The sequence below is a fragment of the Opisthocomus hoazin genome, chromosome 1, assembly GCF_030867145.1.
Source record: "Opisthocomus hoazin isolate bOpiHoa1 chromosome 1, bOpiHoa1.hap1, whole genome shotgun sequence".
NCBI classification, from domain to species: Eukaryota; Metazoa; Chordata; class Aves; order Opisthocomiformes; family Opisthocomidae; genus Opisthocomus; species Opisthocomus hoazin.
Window position 1 is genome coordinate 90265134 of NC_134414.1, and position 25115 is coordinate 90290248.

A 25115-nucleotide genomic window follows, 5' to 3' on the forward strand; every position below is an offset into this window, starting at 1 on the left:
GAAGTGGCGTATGCGGAAGGAGCGGGCAGCCGGGGCTTCCGTACAGAGCCCTGCTGGCCCCTCGGCCTTAGGAGTGGCCGTGAACGGCCGAGCGCGGCCGCCGCCGCTCCCACGCCATGTTGCGCGGCCTGGGCAGCTGGCTGGGGCTGGAGCGGGCGGGCGAGGAGAAGCTGCTGTCGGCGGAGGAGAGGAGCAGCTCCGCGGAGGAGGAGGAGGCGGCGGCAGGCGCGGAGCCGGCCGCGGAGGGCGCGGAGCCGGCGGAGCCGCAGGCGGACTCGGAGGCTCTCCTCAGCCAGGCCAAGGGGCTCGGCAGTGAGTGTCCGGCCCGCGCCGTGCCGCTCCCCGCGTCCCTGCCGGGGGCCCTGATGCAAGGCCAGGGCTCGAGTGGAAGGATAGCTTCGCTCTCTGGGGGGGCCTGCCGTGCCTTGGCGTCGTCAGGCCGGGGTGGGGGTGGGGGGGGAGCCTGCTGTGGGTCTGTCTGAAAAAAAGAAAAACGTAGAGGTGGCAGCAGAACGGGCTCAGTGTGGCGAGAGCAGCGCCGGGTGGCAGCTGGAGGAGGGAAGGTAGACCAGAGTAATGCATCTTTAGAGGGTAGAGGAGAAGTGGCCGGTCCTTGTCGTTGGCACTTAAAGCTAAACAGTTACAGTTACAGCTTTTAAGATTAAGGTGAGTTGAGCATGCTTATGCTCCGTTCAACAAACGTAAAAGAGAAGTCACTTTTCCTCTGGAAAGCAACAACTCCAACGTAGCTTGCACGGTGATGCGGAATTTATGAGGTGATCTGAAGACTCTTTAAAAAAAAAAAAAAAGAAAAGCATATCTTTTCAGGTGTAAGGGATAATTCAGGTCAGGTTAGGTAGTATGGAAAATTATCTCGGTGAAAGGTTTTAAAAGTCATTGTTTCCTACCCTTTTCTATTTTATGTGTTCACATATCTTTGTTTTGCATCTCTTTTGCAATGTATGTGTCAGCTACAGCCTGTGGCATGCATAGCTACTGTGTGTTTCAGAAGAGGAAGGTTTTCTTGCAGCATGTCCAGTCTCTTCCACAGTTCTGAAACAATCCCATGCAATTGATGAAGCTGAAAGTTTGGAATTCTCTAATTTGGAATTCTCTAATTTCATCTTCATTTTCCTGCATTTCAGAGATTCGTTTTAAATAGCAGTTACTGGCAATGAGAAATATTTGATTGAGTTATGAACAACTCTGTGCACTGTTAAAGGATGTTGGCTCACTGGAAATCAAAAAACATTTTAAAAAAACCTTGACTGTTTAAAATATGAACCAAACAAGTGGCTGCAAATGTTCCTTTCAGTTATCTTTTTCAGAATTGTTACTAAATGAACAGCATTTCTTTTAAGTATCTCTTCTGTTCACTGCAGCAGAAGTGGTGTTTGTATAGAATAATGTACTTCATGAATTAGTGTGGGGTTTCTGTGGTTTTTCATAGGGAAGTAAAAGAATTTTACTTTGTTGAACTTGTCTGTAATGAGGCAGGGCTGTAATTGGCTATAGATAAAAATTCTGCTTCATTATAGTAGATTCTTAGATAAAATTAATCCAAAGTATATCTCCATGCTGGTTGCTAAAGTTGTTGTTTTGTTGGTTTTTTTTTACTGGTGCTTTCAAATGCTGGATCAATATCATAGAATGGTAAGAGTTGGAAGGGACCTTAAAGATGATCTGGTTCCAACCCCCCTGGTTCTTTACTGTGCTTTGCCTTGGGCTGTCTAAACTCCAGCAGTTTATCTGTGTCTTGTGGTCAAATACTTGTCACAGAATCACAGAATGTTCGGGGTTGGAAGGGACCTCTGTGGGTCATCTAGTCCAACCCTCCTGCTGAAGCAGGGTCACCTACAGCAGGCTGCACAGGACCTTGTCCAGGCGGGTCTTGAATATCTCCAGAGAAGGAGACTCCACAGCCTCCCTGGGCAGCCTGTTCCAGTGCTCCATCACCCTCAGAGGGAAGAAGTTCTTCCTCATGTTCAGACGGAACTTCCTGTGCCTCAGTTTGTGCCCATTGCCCCTTGTCCTGTCGCTGGGCACCACTGAAAAGAGCTTGGCCCCATCCTCCTGACACCCACCCTTCAGATATTTATAAGCATTTATTAGGTCCCCTCTCATCCTTCTCTTCTTCAGGCTGAACAAGCCCAGCTCCCTCAGCCTTTCCTCGTACGAGAGATGCTCCAGTCCCCTCACCATCCTCGTAGCCCTCCTCTGGACTCTCTCCAGTAGCTCCTCATCTTTCTTGAAGTGGGGAGCCCAGAACTGGACTGAGGCCTCACCAGGGCAGTGTAGAGGGGAAGGAGAACCTCCCTCGTCCTGCTGGCCACACTCTTCTTGATGCACCCCAGGATCCCATTGGCTTTCTTGGCAGCCAGGGCACACTGCTGGCTCATGGTTAACCTGTCGTCCACCAGGACACCCAGGTCCCTCTCCACAGAGCTGCTCTCCAGCAGGTCCACCCCAAGCCTGTACTGATGCATGGGGTTGTTCCTCCCCAGGTGCAGGACCCTGCATTTGCCTTTGTTGAACCTCATCAGGTTCTTCTCTGCCCAACTCTCCAGCCTATCCAGGTCACGCTGAATGGCAGCACAGCCTTCCAGTGTGTCTACCACACCTCCCAGTTTGGTGTCATCAACAAACTTGCTGAGGGTACATTCTAACTCTTCATCCAGGTCGTTGATGAAGAAGTTAAACAAGACTGGGCCCAGTACTGACCCCTGAGGGACACCACTAGTTACCAGCCTCCAACTAGACTCAGCGCCGCTGATGACAACCCTCTGAGTTCTGCCATTCAGCCAGTTCTCAATCCACTTCACCAACCACTCATCCAGCCCATATTTCCTGAGCTTCCCTAGAAGGATATCATGGGAGACTGTGTCGAAAGCCTTGCTGAAGTCAAGGTAGACAACATCCACGGCTCTCCTTTCATCTACCCAGCCAGTCATGTCATCGTAGAAAGCTATCAGATTGGTCAGGCATGATTTCCCCTTGGTGAATCCATGCTGACTACTCCTGATAACCTTCTTTTCTTCCACTTGCTTGATGATGGCCTCCAGGATAAGCTGCTCCATCACCTTTCCCGGGATGGAGGTGAGGCTGACCGGCCTGTAGTTCCCTGGGTCCTCCTTCTTGCCCTTTTTGAAGATTGGAGTGACATTGGCCTTTCTCCAGTCCTCGGGCACCTCTCCTGTCCTCTAGGACCTCTCAAAGATGATGGAGAGTGGCTCAGCAACGACATCAGCCAGCTCCCTCAGCACTCGTGGGTGCATTCCATCGGGGCCCATGGATTTGTGGACGTCCAGATCGCGTAAGTGATCCCTCACACAGTCCTCCTCGACCAAGGGAAAGTCGTCCTCTTTGTAGGCTTCTTCTCTTACCTTTGGGGCCTGGGATTCCTGAGGGCCTGCCTTGGCACTGAAGACTGAAGCAAAGAAGGCATTCTGTAGCTCTGCCTTCTCCGCATCCTCCGTCACCAGGACACCCGCCTCATTCAGCAGCGGCCCCACGTTGTCCCTAGCCTTCCTTTTGCTGCTGATGTAGTTGAAGAAGCCCTTCTTGTTGTTTTTGACATCCCTTGCCAGCTTCAATTCCAGGTGAGCCTTGGCCTTCCTCGTCGCATCCCTGCATGCTCTCACCACGTTTCTGTACTCTTCCCAAGTGGCCTGCCCCTCTTTCCACATTCCATGGACCTTTCTCTTCTGCCTGATCTCTGCTAGAAGCTCCTTGTTTAACCATGCAGGTCTCCTGCCTCCTTTGCTAGATTTCTTTCTCAGGGGGATGCATTGCTCCTGTGCATGGAGGAAGTGATGTTTAAAGAGCGACCAGCACTCATGGACCCCCCTGCCTTCGGGAGCCCTGGCCCATGGGATTCCTCCCAGTAGCTCCTTGAAGAGGGCAAACTCAGCCCTCCTGAGGTCCAAGGTTTTGATCCTGCTTATCGCCCTGCTTCCTCCACGCAGAATCCTGAACTCGACCATTTCATGGTCACTGCAGCCGAGTCTACCTCCGACCTTCACATCCTCCACCAGTCCCTCCGTGTTTGTTAACACGAGGTCCAGCAGCACGCCTTTCCTTGTTGGTTCCTCCACCACTTGCATCAGAAAGTTGTCATCGATGCTCTGTAGGAACCTCCTGGATTGCGCCTGCCTAGCTCTGTGGTCTTCCCAGCTGATGTCAGGGTGGTTGAAGTCCCCCATGAGAACCAGGGCCTGTGACTGTGAGGCTGCTTGCAGCTGCCTGTAGAAGGCCTCATCAACCTCCTCCTCCTGGTCAGGTGGCCTGTAGTACACACCCACCATAATGTCACCCTTATGAGCCTGTCCCTTAATTCTAACCCACAAGCTTTCAACTTGTTCCTCATTTGCCCCCAGGCCAAGCTCAATGCATTCTACTTGCTCCCTCACATATAGAGCAACTCCCCCACCTCTCCTTGTTGGTCTGTCTTTCCTAAACAACTTGTCTGGTTGTTGTAAATCAGTCCTAATCTGGTAGTCACTCTGATTATTCAGGAAGGAAGAAGGTCTTTGAATTTCGGAGGAAGAAGTATTGACCGTTACAGGTATAGTGGTCCATCCTATAATTGGTTCTGGAAGTGAGAATTTGGTTTAGTGATCCATGGATGTATTGTCTGTGACACCAGAGAAGGTTGTGGTGGAAAGGCTTTTTTATATGGATTTGGATGTTGCTGTTTTAACACATGATAACTCTAGAAAACATCTGTGTGACTAACAACCAGGCAGGGTAGCTGTGTGGAAAGACTCTCCTAGCACATAAAGAATTCTACTGGGAAAACTGAAGCCTTGCATACATTATTTTTTGCTCATTATCACATCATTACAAAGGTTAGGAGAGTTCGTCAATGTGAACTAATAATAGAAATATTGCTCGAAATATATTCTTAATACAGGCATAGATTCGTAAGAGCAAGGGAAAGTTTCTTGGTTATTTGGAAGTGGAAGTGTTGTTTTCCACCGCTAATTCTATTTTTCTAATATTAACTACCACTTCTTACTGAGGTTTTATAAGTACCTTACTTCAGAAGGATATTTGCCCTTCATGGAAATGAAAAGCATTTTGCTCTTTGGACTGGTTCCAGGACTGGCCAAAATGCCCAGCAGTACCAAGCCATCACTAGACAGCAAATGTTTCCGCACCTTTTGCACCTGAAACAATTGCATATGAGAAAGTTTCCAGGGAGACATAAAACAACCAATAAAAGCTGGTAGGGAGGAAATAATTCCATTAGGCTGCTGCTTCCTCTACTGTCGTAAGGGGGGTAGTATAAGTGTCTGTATATAAAAAAAATGTCGATCTTCTACACTTTAGATAATGTGAAGCATGTGATGGGCTGTAAAGTCTGATAACAGATATAAGAGAGCCTAGCAAGTACTTGAAGGAAGTTTGGTTGCCATCATTCAGTGGCTTATAAATGCAGGTTACATAGAAAAAACCTGGTTTGCTTAAGGGCTGGCTAGACCGCTGCATATTTCAGTGTTGGTTTGGTGATATCATGAAGAGAAAATCGTCTAAACCACAAAGAACAGTTAGCTTTCTAAAAGGTGACATGAATGTTCCGAAGTAACTCATTTTACCAGTGGCTAAAAAGTGTGTGTTGGAACAACTTTTTTTTTTGTTTTTTTCACAGTAAGCTTATTTCTTACATTTCTAACCCATAAGGGAACTGGAATTTTTGTGAGGTCTTGAGGAGGAAGGTGGGGTTTTGTTTGTTTGAAACAGAAGTGCTGGTTTTTTTTGTAAGTCCCCTGTATAAAAGTCAAAGTTGATTTTTCTGGAGTAAGTAAAATATTCTTACCATCCCACATGTTTTACATTCTTACTAATTCCTCAAATATATCTTTGATAGTTACTGTGCAGTTTAGATCCACCATTACTACTTCTAACCCTAGAATTAGACCCCTCAGCCTCCTTTTCTCCAAACTAGACAAGCCCAGAGTCCTCAGCTGCTCCTCACAGGACATTCCTTCCAGCCCTTTCACCAGCTTTGTTGCCTTCCTCTGGACATAATTCAAGTACCTTCACATCCTTCTCAAATGGTGGGGCCCAGAACTGCACACAGTGCTCAAGGTGAGGCCACACCAGTGTTAAACACAGCAGGATAACCACCGCTCTGGACTGGCTGGTTGTGCTGTTTGATGGACCCCGTGATGCGGCTTGTCCTCTGGGCTGCCCGGGCACACTGCTGGCTCGTGCTGAACCTGCTGCCGACCAGCACCCCCAGATCCCTTTCTGCGAGGCTGCTCTCCAGCCATTCCTCTCCCCATTTATACTTGTGCCCAGCGTTAGTCCATCCCAGGTGCAGAATCCAGCATTTATTTTTGTTAAATTTTGTGGTGTTGGTGATTGTCCAATGCTCCAGTCTATCTAGATCCATCTGCAATTATTGTTATATTTACCATGGCACTTACTGACATTTTATTATTGTATATACTGTAACCATGATATTACAGTCATAATACAACCATTGCAGTGTAACAAAGTGCTTGTGTCATCATGTCATTATCTGAGAAATAAACAATGCTAATGTTATTTTAAGATCCTTTGTCAATAAAGTGATATTTAGTGTTGCTGAAGGTTTGTGATATACATCTGCTGCTTGCACGTTTGTTCTCCTTAATTAAAAACGAATAATAAAATGCAACAGTCCATGCTACATAGTTCTTTCCCTGCCACCTTTCTTCACTTCAGCACTGCCAATATAAAAAAATCAAGTTAGTCTTTGGAAGTATTTGTTACTGCTGCCCTGACACTGAACATATTCAGGAAAATAAGCAAACAGGGTCACAGTGCTTCTCATGGAGCTAAAAAGAGGAAGACAATGCAAAATAGAAAAGGGCAACCCTCAGGAACAAGCCTCTTAAAATCTTAAGACTTTCGAAGGAATCTCAAGTGTTACTTGCCTGAAATTTTTCATGCATTTGCTGCCTTCATTAGACTTTACTGTGCATGTTGATTTTCTTAAATATATGTAATTCTGTTTTAATACTGTTGTTAAAATTACTTTATTGCTTAATGTCTCCTAAATGCTTAAATGAAATTAGGAAAGACAAATTGCTTCCGAAAACTAATTGGAAAGCAGTATTTCAAAGACTATTAGAAATGTTTGATTTAGTAAACAAGGTTCACGTATAAAAGTTTTATTTGCAGGAAGCTGTGATCAAACATACAGTTTGATCATCATGACTGAAGACTATGAACTAGAAAAGGATAAATAGGATTTTTAGGAGTTCTTTGTAGGCTAGAAGCTGGGTTAAATGATTTTGAAAGAAACTTTCAAGTAGGTATCCAAAGGTGTGGAGAGAAAGGAAAATAAATCTAGTAAGAGAACTGGATGTAAAGAGATCTTTTTTTCAAGTCTTTCTCTTCTTATCTGTGAAAGGTTACCTCTTCAATTTTGCCACTGCTGCTACAAAAAAGATATCTGAATCCGTTGCTGAAACAGCACAGACGATAAAGAAGTCTGTAGAAGAAGGAAAAATCGACAGTATCATTGATAAGGTATTTTATTTCTAGATACTTGATCTAAAAGATCTATTTACTTACTGTTGTTGTAACATGGCAAATGTGGCATGTGATAACACATCTTTAAGCTGGCTTTAGGAATTATTTCAAGCACAAATACATTATTTATCATGACAGGAGATGACTAAAATGTTTATTCAGGGTAGACATGCCAAAAAATGGTCACTTTGCTTTACCCAGTACTGCACCTGCATTCCGTTCTTTCAGGATGTAGGTACGCTGGAGGAAGACCAGAAGAAAATATGCAAAATGCTGACATAGGAGGCAAGGCTGGAAGAATTAGTAGAAACAGGCAATTTGAGGACATCTGGGAGATGTGTGAATTGGTTTTTTTCCCCCAGTTTATTTAAGTGGAAAGAGGAATGCTGTAGCTTGTGTCTTAAATGCATCTCTGAAACAAGATTCAGAATAAGGTCAGCTTTGTGGATATTGTATACTAAGATCCTAGAGCTATATTGGTATGGTTTCATAAGACCGAATGAGTTAATAAAACAGCTTACTATTGTCCTGTTCTTTCCCCCCACCCTGACCCTGCCACTTAGCTCTTACCCTCGCTGTTCCTGGCTGGCAGCTCCAGTTGCTTATCTTTTGCCAGTGCTTCAAGTCATGAACTTGGCAGAAAGGGTTGGGGTGGGGAGCGGGCAGCAATAAGTGTTATGTATTGTTCTACGTTTGTTAACGAGGGTAGCTTGGACTGGAAAGGGAACTGGCCAAAACCAACCCAGCTGTAGCGGGACTGTGCATCCAGGAGTGTCAGACATGGGAGATGCGGGCTGACCCCTCCTGCTCCTCTCTCAAACACTCCCTCAGGGGAACTAAAGCAGTTCTTTTTTTTTTTTTTTTTGGGGGGGGGTGGGGGTTTATATTACGAAATTCAATTTGTTGATATAATTAGTTTTCATATTATTTTCTAAATTAATCATCAAATGACACTTTTAAATTTGTTATGACCAAATTTTGTCTCCAGATTTCATTGCCTTTTTAGTGACATCTCTAATAGCGGAGTTATATTTCCTGCTACAGTGTATTAGAGTCTAATATAATTTTGATTCACATCAAAAAGGAAAAATTTAGTAAGAAGGTTATTTGGTAATTTAAGAAACAAATAACAAGCTCATAAGAAACAGTAGCTAAGTACCTACAGCATAATTTATGCCTAAAATACCATTTCCTTCTTTCTTAGAGTAATATGAATTCCCTGTTTTGACTAATAAGTTTATATAGGGGAGAAACAGATTATAGCTGTATCATTGTAAAGCTTTGTCTTACACTATGTAAATTATTTTATTTCATAAATACCAAAAATTCGTATAACTTACAACCAGGAGGAACCACAATGATCTATTTGTATAACAGGCACTACAGTAGTTCTCTTACTGAGGTTAATCATAAACTGAAATGTGAGGTTGTTGAAGGAAAACAAAATTTCTAGGAATTTATCAGGATGTAGCCTGAAGACTGGCATGCTTTCTGGCAACTGTTAAGCCAGAGACCTCGCTGCTAAAAATTTTTATTTTGTGAGTGGTTTTAAATATTAATTTCTAGCTTCACGGCCTCTGCTTTCAACTACAGAACAACATTTCTGCTTCAAGCCTCTGCTTTCAACTACAGAACAACATTTGCATTGTTGCTTCTAGATTATGGCATACTGACTTCTGAGACCATTCTCCCATTTTTTATTTCTAAATTCAACATAGGATATTTCTGAATATAGTTTTTTTATGAAAATTTGTGAACAACATAAATGGAGAAATTATTTTATTTCAGCTAAGCAGACATTCTGAAAATCATACTTAATAATTTTACGAGTCTTATTTATTGCAGTGGCAATTTCTTGGGCAACTGTTGAAACTTACCGTAAGGCCAAGGGTATCTTTACGTGTTTAATGCTTTAAAAACATGTTTAAATAGGTCTAAACAGTTAGTCTATGTTGTCTCTATTTGATATGGTAAGGTGGTAAGTGTATATGCATACTGTGTTGATGTTCAAATTATCAGCTAGGATTTTCCTTTTTTTTTGTCCCCCGAACTTGATAAATTTGTAAATATAATTGTGAGAGCGTACACAATAATTTAAAATTTTAAAGGCAAAATCAAATGTTTCAGTAAAGGTGAATGTATAATTTCCATGAAACACCTTTAACTTATAAAAAGGGCCACCAGGGATATAAGAATATGATACTGCAGTGTATTTGAAAGCATTTTCAGAGTGAACATGAAACAAGAAGAGTCAAATTTTTATTATTATTATTATTATTATTGTGGTTCCCTAATTTTTATTTTAGACAATTATTGGAGATTTTCAGAAGGAACAGAAAAAATTTGTCCAAGAGCAGCAAACAAAAAAATCAGGTAACGTATGCTGTTTTTGCTAATACATAATAGTACATAAACTAAAACTTGTTGCAGGTTGGATAACTGAGCTATATCTAAACCTAATCTATCAAAACTGTTTAATGAAACATATTATGGCAGAACTTAACTTATATTGATAGGCAGATGACATTTTTAAGATCACTGTGCTGGCAAAGCTGATCTCTTATTCTTCTTTTGAATCTTGTAAAGCCTGTGTATTTATTGAAAACAGGCATGCTGGTGACCTTTCTTTTGAGCTTTAGCAATCATGTCACTTTTTCATAATGAAATGAAAAACATGGGTTAGGGTTTGCACTATAGTATTTAATTAGTTTCGCTGTAAGAGTTGCTCTGCTTACATTAAAGGCATAATTGCTCTTTTGCTTTATAATTATGTCATCTAAATCCTTTGAGTTATCCACCCATGTACTATTGACATCAGTGGATCTATTTGAGACTTCAAAATAAACACCATTTTTTTTCTCCATTGCATTTCATCATTGGCTTTTGTCTCTTCTAATGTGCTACTTGAATGCAGTAATTTCTGACAGTTTGGATAATTAGTAGCTCTATCGTTAATCTTGAAAATGAGCTGGTTTTAAATGGATTGTGATAAAATTTTTCATATTGTCTGTAGTTAGTATGTTAGTCTGGTTTCTTCTTGCAAGTCTGCTTATGTGATCGCATTCTGTAGTTCTGTCTTTTTGTCTCTGTTAGTTGACTTTGGCATCTGTTAATATATTTCTACAAGTTTCATGAAAATAGGTAGGTAGACTGATGAAAGCAGGCATAACAGATGGCCTAACTGAAAGAAGCATTAGTGTCAGATGTGAATCCATGTGGGTGAAAGATCTTGCTGATACCAGGTGCATAGGCAAATAAGCATTGTTGGTTTTAAGTGCACAAGAGTTATTTATTAAGTGTTACAGATGCATCATAATGTCTCTATAAGCTGAATTTGCATTGACAGTGAGGAGATTAATAGATTTCTATACATCTATAATAGTTTCTTTTCCTCTGTGTACAGCCTACAGAACTATTTTGGAAGTATCTGTGTAAATATATAAATTAGCTGAACTTGAGTATGCTTGTTCAGTGTATAACGTCATTTCAAAGAAATTTGTAACTTATTTTTCTCCATCGTTCAAGAAGTGGTGTCTTCTGAGTGTCAGAAAATTAATACAATAGTAAATGATTTTGAAAACTTAATTTAGACAAAGTTTACATGTTTAAAGTAAATCTAGAAATTTCTGTTTGCAGGCAGCTTAATAAGTTATACAGCACTACTTCAGTATTAACTAAGAGGCCCCAAGTTCTGACTGAACAGAGTGCAAAGAAATTCCCACAGTTTTAATTTTGCAATAACAGAAATCAGTAACTGTTTATTTTGATTTTTTTTTATCTCTGATAAGTGAAGATCCATTCCTAGAGTTTCTCTCATATGTCGTGAACTTAATTTAGGAAAAAGGAACAATGAATTGACTTACTGATGTCAGTCTGCTTTTTTGTGTGACATTATATGTTACTTTATATAAAGTGGTTTGCTTTTTTAAAAAAAGTAATATATGTGCAATTATTTTCCTCCTTTGAACAACAGAAGCAGCAGTGCCTCCCTGGGTAGACAGCAATGAAGAAGAAACAATTCAACAACAAATACTAGCCTTATCAGCAGTGAGTATTTTGTTTCCTGTAAAATTTGAAATTTTTCTGTTGGAGAGGTTAAAACTTTTTTTCAAAATAAGTTTGGCTGGCATTATTAAACTATGCATTTTCAGTATACTTTTTTTAGTGTGTCTGTCACTACACTGATCACGTGCGAGAATAAATAGCTCTTTCAGTATCAACTTGAGCCAAAGTAGATCCCCAATATATTTTTTTATTTTTATAAGGGCTTTACACCTTTGTGGTATGATAGAATTATGTGGGAAGTGGGATTGCTTTGATGTTCTCGTGTGTGAAATATGATATCCTAATATCAATTAATGACCATAAGTATGTTCTTCAAAGGATAAACGAAATTTTCTGCGGGATCCTCCAGCAGGTGTGCAGTTTAATTTTGACTTTGATCAAATGTACCCTGTTGCAATGGTGATGTTACAAGAAGATGAACTTCTTAATAGGATGAGGTTTGATCTTGTTCCCAAACAGTAAGTAATTTCTGCTGGTAACTATGTATGGTTGTACTTTTAATGTGTCTGTGAGTATTTGTATTTATTTGTATATTCCTTTTTCTTTTCACTTCCTTCAATTCCTTCTTTACGTACTTCCTCTGTATGTATTTTATATCTGCTAATTTCGAATGCACGAATATTGCAGCTTAGCAATTGGAGGAAAGAATAGAAGTAGATCTGTTAGAAATTCAGAGCTAATAAGGACCTGTTGACTTAAGCATGAGAGAGGCATTAAATTTTTCTAAGTCCAATGTGCTAAATTAATTGAAATCTTTTTCCCAAAGGTAAATGCAGCAACAAAAATGTTCAGATCTGTTGGTGTAACTGACACCTCAAAAAGGTTATTAGATAGTCAGAGGCGCCATGGAGGAACAGTAAAAGAGTGCATTACAAAACAGCAGCAATACAAGCAAGAAAAGCTGGTTTTGAATAGGCAATGGGAAAAGCACTGTGTTGTGACTGCCGTCCTAGTGGACCTAACTAAAAGATCCATGAGGTCTTTGTCCCAGCAGTTATGTCCTGTTCCAGTATGGCTTCTTGATCCCAGCTTTATTCCAGTGCTGTTCTCCTTCCTTGCCCACTCCCAGACTCTGCTCCTTAAGTTTGTTTCATTCTTGCTAAGTAGGAGTGCCCAACATCAGTCTCTTGTCTGAGGATGGAAACAGGAAAGAAAACATCTTTGTGTGCTTTTCTATCTTAAGTCTCCTCCTTTTATAAGCCTTTCCAGCTCCTTATTTACCCCCTTCCCTGCTGTTTTTTGTTGCTGTCAGTCCTAAAGCTATGCCCATATTCTAAGTCTTCATCAGATCTGTCTCTGATGCTCTGTCTTCAGCTTCTGGTCATGCTATCCTTGCCCATGCTACCCCATTGCTTAACGGGTTTTTTTTCCTGATCTCAGTAGTCGCTGTTTGCCTGAATGGGCAGGAAGGTAACTTCGCTCTCTTCTTTCTTTCTTTCCTACACACATTCCTTCCCGCAGGTCCTGTCATTTCTGGCTTCTCTTCCTTCTGGATTAAAGTTGGGTCTTTTCTTGCTTGCTGGAGAACTATCAGGGGGAAATGTTACCTATGAAATGGGATAGTCTCCCACTTAACCCGAGGTGGTTGTTTCTGTGATGGCAGTTTCCAGTTACTGAAGGTCCTGCAGGCATGCTGAAAGATGTGAAGATAGTGAAATAGTTCTGCTGCAAACTAGGAATGGCTTCTGCCTATAGATCAGAGATGTTTCAGTTCCCCCTGAGGTCTGGGGAAGATGTAGGTGAATATAGTTTGACAGTAACAGAATGTTGGTTTTAGAGAGTAAGTGAACAGAGTTATTTGGCTTGTTGGGTTTGTTTACATAATTTGGCAAGAGAGATGGAACAGCATAATATTGTTCCAAATTATGTATTGCTGCATGCTGTTAAGCTTTTTCTAAAGAAATAACATTACTATTATAATATTATGTGTTCAAGTCCATTGTAATTGTCTTGTAAGAGATCAAGAACTTCTACAATGATGGATTTTTTTAAGCTGTTAATATCACAGATTTCTGAGTTTTTACTTAGAAGGCAGCTATGTCTACTCCTTCCCTTTGTGTATTTAATTTTATTTCATTGCTAGATGGTAAAAGGATCCATATTTCTAAATGTAGTAATCAAAATCTGTTTGTTCTCTTTAGCGTAAAGGAGGAGGTGTTCTGGAGAAATTATTTCTACAGGGTGTCCCTAATTAAACAGTCTGCACAACTCACTGCACTTGCAGCTCAACAGCAAGCAGTAGGAAAAGAAGAGAACAAAGGCAGAGAAGAAGATAGTCAGCTGAAAGGTATGGAAAGGATTTGTTTTAGCACAGCTCATTTAGTGTCATGCATACTGACTGTGTGCATCAGGTGACATCAGATTTTTATCCTGGATTTCCTGTGAAATCAGAGCTTCTCTCATCATACTTGGTCTGTTTGTCCAGGTAGGGGAAGAGGGGACTCCTAGTGCTTTTAAGCCGTTTTCCAATTTCAGCCAGCTTTGTCAAAAGAGTGGGAATCTCAAAAGATGGAATTTTGTACTTGGCTTGTAACAGCTCAAGACAACTAGTGGTGTCTGGTGTGTTTTTTTGACTTGTCAGAAAGAAGCAGGAGGTACCTTTTGGTTCACCTAATAAGACAACAGATACTACTCAACCCAGCCAGCTGGCCTATGGTTTGCTCTTGACTTTTGCTTAGGCCTCAGGCAAACATAGTGATATGGGAATAGAATTACTCCAGTGGTGGAGGCAGAGACATGTGCAGGATGTGGAAAGGCACACAGTGCATTATAGAAATGGAGGAAGATGGGGACCAGGAGGCTACCTGGCATTCAACCTTGAGATGAAAAAGTCACTTCAACATAGGCATCTGCAGTTACACTGATCAGTTTATACAGATTATTCTTATTAACGCTCTTAGGAATCATTGAGCATCTTTATATGCACGCAAACAAATTCTACAAGCAGGAATATATGCAATTTAAAGAGTGTAAAGCAGTTACTGGTTAAGACACAAAAGATAATGAGTAGCTCATTAAATCTTAGCTTAAGCTAGGTATGCTCACTGCCCTTGGTAAGACACCTGAAGAATTTTGGCAGGCTGGGTAGGCATTAGGCAGAAGGAGAAAGCCTTTGCTGCACCTTGGAACAGATTCTCATATCCCCAACACCAATAAATTGTCATCATCCGTGATGACATCCATCAATGCTGATGTCCTGTTGATACTGCTGGCCTGACTGACAACCAACTGATCACTACCAAGTTGACTTGTTTTTTCCTTCCTTTCAGATATATCTTTCCATATTGGTATTTTTCCTCTGGAGTCCTTGCACTGCTAATGATCCCATCTTTCTAATCCTACCTCACTTTCTAATTTCACCTCTCTTGGCTTTTTACAGACTTTCTCACAGCTCTTCTGCATAACCTGGTAATGTTCTAAACAGCCTGAGCTAAGATTACTCAGCCGGGTCTTGGTTCCTTGAACACAGGCAGCTGAACCTTGGGCTGAAGTGGAGGTTACAAAGGGAATTACAGAGCTGGGCTTACAGGTTGCATAGAAGATAACTTTTCAAAAAGGAATGTAGTAATTTTTCAAGCTTTTGTGTGTGCGTGCCTTTGCTGTCAATTTGTATTGTTCTGTTTGTTGTATGTTCGGTTCAGAGTGCGTGTGTGTTAGCATAGGCAAGGTCTCTATCTAGAGTGAACAAAGTAGTTTTCTCTGAGTTAAAATTCAGGCAATGCTGACAGGACAGGTCACTCCAGAAGCTCCTGCAGACCAAGAGGCACCAATTCTGACTTCTGTTATCCAGGACAGCTCTCAGCTGTCCCAATTGGCTATATACACTTAAACACTGCAGGATGTCCACATGTTGAATGGCATGCTGTCAGTCATAGAAACACTACTCGTGCTATTTCACAGAATCACAGAATGTTCGGGGTTGGAAGGGACCTCTAGGGATTGTCCAGTCCAACCCCCCTGCCAAAGCAGGGTCACCTACAGCAGGCTGCACAGGACCTTGTCCAGACGGGTCTTGAATATCTCCAGAGAGGGAGACTCCACAACCTCTTTGGGCAGCCTGTTCCAGTGCTCTGTCACCCTCAGAGTGAAGAATTTCTTCCTCATGTTCAGCTGGAACTTCCTGTGCTTCAGTTTGTGCCACCTGTGCTGTCTCTGGGCACTACTGAAAAGAGTCTGGCCCCATCCTCCTGACATCCACCCTTAAGGTATTTGTAGGCATTTATAAGGTCCCCTCGCAGCCTTCTCTTCTTCAGGCTAAACAAGCCCAGGTCCCTCAGCCTTTCCTCGTAGGAGAGATGCTCCAGTCCCCTCATCATCCTCGTAGCCCTCCTCTGGACTCTCTCCAGTAGCTCCTCATCTTTCTTGAACTGGGGAGCCCAGACTGGACGCAGTACTCCAGATGGGGCCTCACTAGGGCAGAGTAGAGGGGGAGGAGAACCTCCTTCGACCTGCTGGCCACTCTTGTCTTAATGCACCCCAGGATCCCATTGGCCTTCTTGGCAGCCAGGGCACACTGCTGGCTCATGGTCAACCTGTCATCCACCAGGACACCCAGGTCCCTCTTCACAGAGCTGCTCTCCAGCAGGTCTGCCCCGAGCCTGTACTGGTGCAGACTTAGTAAGTTAAAAAATATCGTGGCCTCACTTGAGCATGTTACATGGAGCACAGAGAAGATCTAGGCCAAATCTGTGCAAAGTGACTACAGGCCATGTAGACTCCAGAGGATCTTAGCCTTTGAGGAGAGTTAGCTATTGCCAGCACACACCAGTAGCCTGTAGGGAGCAGGGTTCCCTCCCTGGGAAGACTGACAAAGACAGTATAGAAATAGCTCATGATTTATGTGTTTACTATAATGATGTAATTCTTTTGCTCAGTATAGTTCAATAGCATTTGCTTTAAGCAAAGGAATAGAGAACTTGTGTTTGGTTTGGTTTTTTTCTGTACCTTCAATTTAAAGTAAGTGCAGGTTAAAAAATGAAGTTGAGAATTACATGAACGTGAATCTTCCTACTGTTTCCATACATTGGAAGCACGTTCTTTTCTCTCCGTAGACACAGAAGAGCAATAGAGGAAATGTGATTGTATGGAGAAACAACTGATCAGTTTTGTGGAATCTGAGACTTAATCTTTTCTCCTTGTGTGAAAGAGCTGCTCTTAGATGTTCCACACTAACTCTTTCATCCTAACAGAAAGCTTTTGTCTTTACCTTTCAGTGCAGACTGTATTTAGGCTCATTTCCTGCTTACCTGTTCATGTCATGTCACTTCTACACTCCCACCATGTTCAGCTCCCATTTTTGTTGTGTTCTGTGAGCAAATTTTGTTTACTGTTACGCTATGTGGGTGCCATCAACTCAGGAAATTGCTGGGATTCTCATCATTTCATAAACTTTTGCACCTAACTGACATCTGAATGCATTTATCTAATTTTCTCTTTCTTGTATTTCCTTATTGTTGTGATTTTTAAAATTTTTTTTGTATTTCTGTTCCTCTGGATTTTTTTTTATTACACCAACTGATAGGATTACATTATAGACTATTAAGAGTAGTGACTGTCTCCTCCTTTGGTTTCTGTAGTGTCTCACAATAGATCTTTCAGTATCGGATCCTTTCATTTGCTGCTGCATTTGGTCCTTTGTATAGAGGAAAAGGTTGCATTTGGAAAGATTAGAAACATAAACTCTGCAAAAAAATATTTTCTTCACTGTTGTTTACAAGCATATACTCTGTGAAGTCTGTTTACTATCAGTATGCTTCCCCTTTCCACTGAGCTTTTTATTTGATGTCTATTTTTGCATATCATGGCTTCAGTAAACCTATCTGAGAAAAAACCACATCTGCTACTGTTGTGGCTGACTGGCTAGTCAAATAAAAGTGTGTGAGCCGGCACAGGCAGGACGCAGGAACAACCACAAAGACACAGAAGAAATGTGAAGAGTGAATTTATTTTCATTACGTCACCAACCGGGGGATCCCCGAAGCAGCACCCGGGCAGAGGCACGCAAGCGGGGAGGCAGGCACCACGGAGCTCGGTCCATGCTAGAGGATCAGCAAGCCTGCTGTTTTCACCTGTTTATCAAGGATTCACACAGGCTTAGTTTACCACTGTGCTTTGATGTTTCCAGCAGCAGGGCAGGAATCTCAAGGATGTTTGATAGGGTGCCTCTAAGTCTATCACAGTGCTATGTTATCGAAACACAGATGTTCTGCTTGTCCAGAACACAAGGCCAAACAACAATTACTGTGATATACATGTTTTTCGACACCCCAGCTGCAAGTCACTTGAGCGTGTTCACAGTCCTTCTTGCCAATCTTCCATTATTTTCCCACAAGAAGTTATTCTATTGTTAATTACAGTGGTGAAGGTTTCCTTTATGCAAGATAAATATGTAGTTAAATGGACAGTCTCAAATTGTAAGTTTGTAGGGCAGCATAACCTTTTTTTTTTAACAGTACAGTACTCAGATTTGCCATATTAGGACTGTTTTAATTAGGGTCTCAACTCCGCAGGAGATGGCAACTGACCCTATTGAACAGCAAAACTGTTATCTTTGAGTCATCCAAACCCTTGAAAATTGCCAGTCAAAGAGAAACTTGCTGGATAATACCCAAAGAGTTATTCCAGTAGAAGTAGCATTGTGACTGAAAACAAAAAAATCTCCATTAAAAAAAAACCAAAACCCACACCATAAAAAACTATACACAAAAAAAAAGGCACTGTCTTTTGGACTGTTGCATGTTGCGGATCTCATACAATTCAGAAGACCAGTATAGGATATGCAGATAGATTTACTGTCCTGATGAGCATATATTCTGTAATGGCAAAGATACATTTACCAGACTGCAGTAAATACATGTTTTGTTTGACTCAAAAATTGCATAGATTTGGGAACCTCTGAATCATGTTTGTTATTTTCGATTTAAATAACCTATTTGAAGGTTGGATTCCCTAACTGGAGGCTAAAATTGGAAGTAATTGCCTGTTGGTAAATCCTCGTAACATTCAGAGTTTCTTCTTAAAGCTGACTGATATCTGTAAAATAGAATTAATTGTCTTCCATTTTTATCTCTCTGTCTCCTCCTTACCTGCTGTTTTTACAAAGTTAAATTAGCTTGGTTGATGTGAAAGGGAAAAAGAAGGGACAAATGGAAGACATGCCAGGTTGTAGTATGGAGGCTATGTAACATCTGTAACGAAATGCCAAGTTCTGGTCCTTCTCCGGGCATTAGTAACTATTTACTTGGGAACAAAGTTACCTCAGGGGCAGAGAGCACACCAGCAGAGGAGGAGGAGATGCCAGGCCAGCAGATCCAGAACAGTGCTAGTGGTATGGTAGTCACATCAGACTGGTGCACAGCCCAGTGCAGAGCTGCTGTGCCACTTCTGCGTGAGAGCAGCAGATGGAGCTTGAGGCACCTCTCCTGCGCGGTGCTTTGGGCGCTCGATGCCGAACAGCGCAGAGTTAGTGCCATGTTCTGCAGCCTCTCTGAGCAGGGAGCGCTGGAGCCCCTTGGCTGCGGTGTTGGGTGCAGTAACAGATCCTCTGAACACTGAGAAGGGGAAGGAAGAGAGGATGGGACAGAGCAATGGGCATTGAGTAGATGAGCTATGTAAGCAGTTACAGCTACCAATTATGGAATTTTAATTAGAACTGATCTTAATTTTCGGAGTTAAACCTGAATAAAATCCCCTGTCAGAAATTGCTGAGTAAGCAGGAAGGGTCCACCTGGGCACACTGCGATAAGCAGAGCTGCAAGCTCAGTGCTGCTTTGCGTGTTTAAACAAACAGAACTGCTAAGCAAGCACTCCATCACTACCACAGCCTGCCCTGTATGTTAATTGCTTTTGCAGCTACCTGGCTCTTTATTGTGACTCCCCTACCCTGACAGCTGCACGAGGAAGAAGATGGGGTGTTCCCTTACCAGCCAAGAAAAAGATCTGTTCTTGCTTGTAAACAATCGTTGTCCTCCTAGCACAATGCTACTAAATACAGAATGCACAGTGAGTTTTCTTAGGAAATCGGCAACAGCTTCTAGGGTTTATGTTTTTCAGTGACTTCCGTTGCCTGTGTGAAAGAAATGAAGGCTGTGGAGCACTCTTCTCGCGCGCGTTCAGGGGTGTGCATACAGATGGAGTTTGGTACGCCTATGAGCTAACTAGTGCCCATGTCAGTAGTAGTACCCAATCAGGAGAGTTCGGGAACTTCTGTGATAGGCAGTAACCGGATTTCATGACCAAGTCTACACCTTTGTAAATGTATATCAGGATCTTGTGACGTGGTGCAATCTCTAAGTGTTTTATAGAAGACATTCTTTCAGATTCCCATCTGTTCCTATTTATGTAGTTCTTTGGGTCATTTTGAGGGCCAGAGGGGTTCCTGTGATTTAACTTTGGAGTCATAATGAGGAAATGGTTTGCTAATTTTGCCTTAATTAAGAATAGAAAATTGCTTCTCTTCCGTTTTGTTGTTGCAAAGCTTTGCCTATGGCTTGATTCAGCCTTTAATCACCAGGATTCCTTAAAACTTAAAATACAATATTTCCTTTTACATTTAATAGCTGTGCAGATTAAATGAGATCTTTATATATTTAAATGTAATCTACCTTTTTTTTCCCTCTTGATAGAAACAGTACGGCCAAAGACACCGCCTGTTACAATAAAGCCACAAATAAAATCTCAAGAGGTAAAAATGCTGTTATGTTTTATCTGATATTTAGTATGTGAAACTGATACTTAGTAGGTAATTATGCATCCTCTTGAGTGAGTTGTGCTATGAAACCATAATAATGTAATATCTGACAGTTCTAATCTGCTGCTCTTCTGCTGTGATCATAATTTTTAGTGCATACACTTTAAACTCATTTTCCGTATAAAAACCAGTAGCTTATCTGAAGAATACTTTCATTAGTATCCTTCACGTTATAATAAAACATGTTTTTACTCTGAAGTGTAACGTTTCCAGAATGTTTGGAGTAGGAGGTTTGTACTGTATTTAGACACAAGGAGTACCTTCATTAAAATAGATTCATGTGCCGTGTTCTGTGCAACTCTTCACCAGTTGTCAGGCTTAAGTACAGGAGTTCCAAATGATTCAATAGCAATATTGTTTTATTGCAACAGAAAGAAGAGTTTTGATTGATACTGCAAAAACCTTTAACTTGGACACATAATGCCCCTTGTTTATTTCTGCATTTTAAAATCAGTGCCAGAGAGCACTCTTGGCAGAAGCAGAGCTGTGAATTCACTTCCCGATAACATGCAGTGGACTAAATTAAGCTAGAGAGATTTCCAAAGAACAGTCCTCTCTTAATCTTACTTGTGCGTAGAAAACTTACTGAATTGTGGTCAAAATTTAATATTAATCTCAGGTACAGTTCTAAACTACTTAGGAGTTTATTGTTGTTTCTGAAGATTACAAAAACAGAATTAAAGTTGTTCAGAGAACACAGAAAGGAGCCTAGGATGAAAAGTAGATCATTTTCAGTACAACTATCTAACATTTTTGTCTGTACAAAAATACTCTTAAAGGAAAATAGCCCATGAAGAAAAAGTCAGAGTAATGCATTTGGTTGGGTTTTTTGCTGAGTGTATTTAAAAGGCAGTCAGTCACGTGAATGGAAGTATGTATTGGTGACATTTTTCCCCCTTTTTGGATATGCTTATACAAAACTGTCTTACTGCAGGAGGAGGAAGAGATTTCCACAAGTCCAGGTGTATCAGAATTTGTGAGTGATGCTTTTGATGCCTGTAATCTGAATCAGGAAGACCTAAGGAAAGAAATGGAACAACTGGTGCTAGACAAAAAGAAAGAAGAGACTTCAGTAGTAGAAGGTAAAGTCTTAAATTAAGCAGTTCTAAGATAGGTTGATATTAAAAAAAAAAATGTGATTCTGTTTAGGAAAGCTGGTTCGTGACCGTTTTTCAAAGTGTATGAAATAACCTGCAATGAAATATTGCAGAAATGAATTATAACTCTCACCACAGTCAAACCACGTCTTATACAGACTGTTAGCTGTGAGGAGTTTCAATCCAAAGAACCTACTAATTTTTAGGTGTCTCATTTATGAAAGTGACACTGGAGTATTTTTTTTCTGTCTGCCTCCTCCTTTCCCTGCTGCTTCATGTGTCCTTACATGTACAAACTTTTTTTTTTCTTCAATTGACACCCTTGTAGGTAAAGTACAGTATTTGCAAGTCAGGCTGTGTTTTCTTCTTGTGACACCAGCTAAAAAGGCAGTGTTTGCACCAGATGGTGAGCTTGCAGATGCCTCTGCTGTAAAATGTTTACATGCATTTGGAACAGTTAAATTTTAACAAATAACTTTAAGAACGATAAGAAGAAATAAAGTGGGGCTTATACTTAAAATAATTCAGGAGAACTAGTATCAGTGTAAAAAGCATAAAAATAATCTGATGTGATAGACTGTGGCCATACACAATGAACAATTTACTGTGAAGACACTTGTATATGTAGATGCTTATCCTAATACAATTTTCAGAATTCATCTTGCAGTGTGTTTTGGATGTTGCTGAATCCTTGTTTTCTGAAATTGGTTTTCTTTCCAATACATATCCAGGCTTGAGGATTCTAATAAGTAGTATCACTTCCTTGCATCTAGCTTTTTGATGGAAGTGTTTCAGTCAGTCATTAATGTGTAATTTGTTCAGAGAAATCTCAGCTGGCCTTAGTGACTTAGACTATGGAATTGCATACCTTCATATCTAGGCTGAAGTACTAACCAAGATGTAACACATCAGACACCCATCTCCTCCCCCATACTCTTGCATATGGTAGGTAGAGCTAATTAAAACAGAGATTAACAACACAGGAATGCCTTCTGACTCATTTTTAGCCCTGAAGTATGAAACATGAGTACCTTTAACCCTGATTAAATGAAATTGCCTAGCTACAAATGTCAGCAAGAATACCTCATTCTTTTTTCAAATTATCCACAGTATTTGATCTTGATTCCCCACCACCACCAGTATATCCAACACACTTATGAACTTCATTGATTTTTTTTTTCCCCAGAAATTTAAAACTACAAAGGAAGATTCAGTTGATAGTAGACTGAAAGACTACAGGAAATATGCTTGCAAAGGGACGCTTGTTATGACTAAGCTGCATATTTGCTTTTTATATCTTTATTAGAGTATACAGAAAGGAATATAGACTTGTATATTAATGAATTCCTATCTGTGGTCAGTATGACGATGAAATTTCTGATCTTGAAGTTTCTGTAGTTTTTAAGGGGAATTGTCCATAAAGTTTGTGGGATATGAGAGATTCAGTGCAAATTCATCTAGTTTTCTATAAATAAGTGGCATTCTGTATTATCAAGTTCATCTGTACACATCATTTATGTCTTGTAGAAGAAACTGCTGATTGGGAAAAGGAATTACAACAAGAGCTTCAAGAGTATGAGGTGGTGACAGAATCAGAAAAGCGTGATGAAAACTGGGATAAAGAAATAGAAGAAATGCTGCAAGAAGAAAATTAAGCATTTTCACAAAATCACTATAACCCTAAGCTTTTTCTGAGGACTGACGTGGATTTCTGCTTTCATATTTTGCTTACAAAAGACCTTCAGAAGACAAAAAAATCTAAAATAGTTATAATTCCATATGGGGATGCAACCAGTATTTCTGTTCTTTATATGAGCAGTTTCTGAACTTCTACATTCTTCAAAAGAAAAAAAAAGAGGAGACAGACTTCAGGTTACATGTCATAATTAAAAGCGATAACATTATTACATGAAGCAACAGTTTAGTTTGAGGTATTTTTAGGTGGTCAAGAAGCTCTACAAAGAGATTTCTAAATCTAAGAATCTCAGTTTTTTTTGTCTACAGCCTTCTCTTTGGGATGTAAAAATGGATGTTGTAACTTAGTCCTTGGAAATTACTCTCTCGTCACATTTGCACTCTGATCCCTGTATAATCTGTAAATGTGTACTATTTTTAAGGTACCTGTAGCTTGTAGTTTTCATGTGTATTTAACTTCCTCAATGTATCTAGCCAAAGATTTATAGAAGAACTTCAATAATTTGTTTAAAAAATACTAATTCAGATCCCAGAAGAAGTACTGAGTAATTATTGGTCAGGTATGATTAAGTGGCAAACATTTAAGCATTTAAATAAGAACAGAGTTATTAACTGCTTGAATTAAACTGTTGTTTTTGTTAAATCATCATATTAAGATATTGCCTTTCCCCACAGAGAGAAATGGTTTAATGCATTCTTTCTTCAGAAGACTATTATGTTTTCATTTAATTTTGCTGTCTGAGTGAGAGCAAATTAAATATTTCTCTTTAAGTGCTGAAACATTTATGTAAAAACTTTGGCTAGTTTGGACATCTTTATTAAATACTGTAGATATGTATAAAATTGGCTCATTTATTTGGAGGGAGGGCAGAGGGAGGGGCAAACGTACTTCACACTTATACAAATTTCAGAAATATACTTTGTGACAGTGCTTAAGACATGGAATTTAAATTTAAAAAATAGTTTTCTTCAAAAGATTTTTTGGTTCTTCTTAGGCATCTGTACGTTTTCTGTAGTTGTACCCATTAATTCAGTATCTGAATATATATAAATGACAATTTGATGTTCTATTGTTCATCTATTTCATAAACCTCTGTGACAAAACATTCATGACATTCCAATTATGAAAGAAAATGGTAACATAAGTAGGTAGGAGCCATTAAGCACAATTGAATTACAGGCATTACGTACAGTAAGCTCTGTCTCAATGACATAATTCTGCAGAAGACTTTTGTAAAGAGACTGAAAATATTATAGCTGTAACTATTCAGTCAATATTCATCCAGTGGGAATTGAAAAGAGCTTGGTTTTAACTGCTGTTACTGGAAGAAAGGACTATTTAAGATTGTCTCTATTAGCAACTTGGACAGAAAGCCCTCCTGTATTTCTCAGTGTGGAAAAATAATTGTTTTAAACTTGCACGCATTTGGGTTCTCAAATTAGTTTCCTTATTACCATAGACTTTCTCAACTACAAATCATCTTAAGCACGACTTGTATTTTTATAGTGTGTTTCACTTTTAGTTAACACATGCAAGATAAGCCATGGTAAATAAGAGGTACTTTAGGAGCTTTTTATATCTGGGATGAATTAAAGGCCACAAATTTAAATCTGTTACACTCACAAAAATCAGAGTATTCAAAGCTTAATGTTTACTCTTGAGAAATGCAACCATGCGTAGATTTAGGCTGGAGACATTAGGATCTGCCCACTGCACAGTTTGACATGACACCTTCTAAAAAGAAGGGTAGTTTGATTCTGATAGTGGCAAATCTTCCCTGGATGACAGAGAGCTCAACATGACTGCTCCAAATGTCCGCTTTCTTAAAATCCAAACTGATCATTCCTAGTGTTTTCAGATGTATGACGGGCTTATTTGCATGGGGTTTGTACATCAGGCCTCATCTTTCTTTTCATGTAAGCATAGCCTATATAATGGTTATAGATATTAAACTCCATCTCTCATAACAGATGGCTTCTACATG

The 25115-nt window shown here is 40.4% G+C and overlaps 1 protein-coding gene across 1 annotated transcript; it reads left to right on the forward strand.

Annotated features, from left to right (window-relative positions):
• Window positions 1-3: 3 nt before the first annotated feature.
• Window positions 4-23973, forward strand: SYAP1 (synapse associated protein 1). Its single transcript, XM_075428945.1, has 9 exons — window positions 4-312; window positions 7403-7521; window positions 9831-9897; window positions 11498-11571; window positions 11908-12047; window positions 13731-13876; window positions 20214-20272; window positions 21273-21420; window positions 22963-23973. Exons 1-9 carry the CDS (start codon window positions 117-119, stop codon window positions 23088-23090), a joined length of 1077 nt encoding a protein of 358 aa, XP_075285060.1. The 5' UTR covers window positions 4-116; the 3' UTR covers window positions 23091-23973.
• Window positions 23974-25115: the final 1142 nt, after the last annotated feature.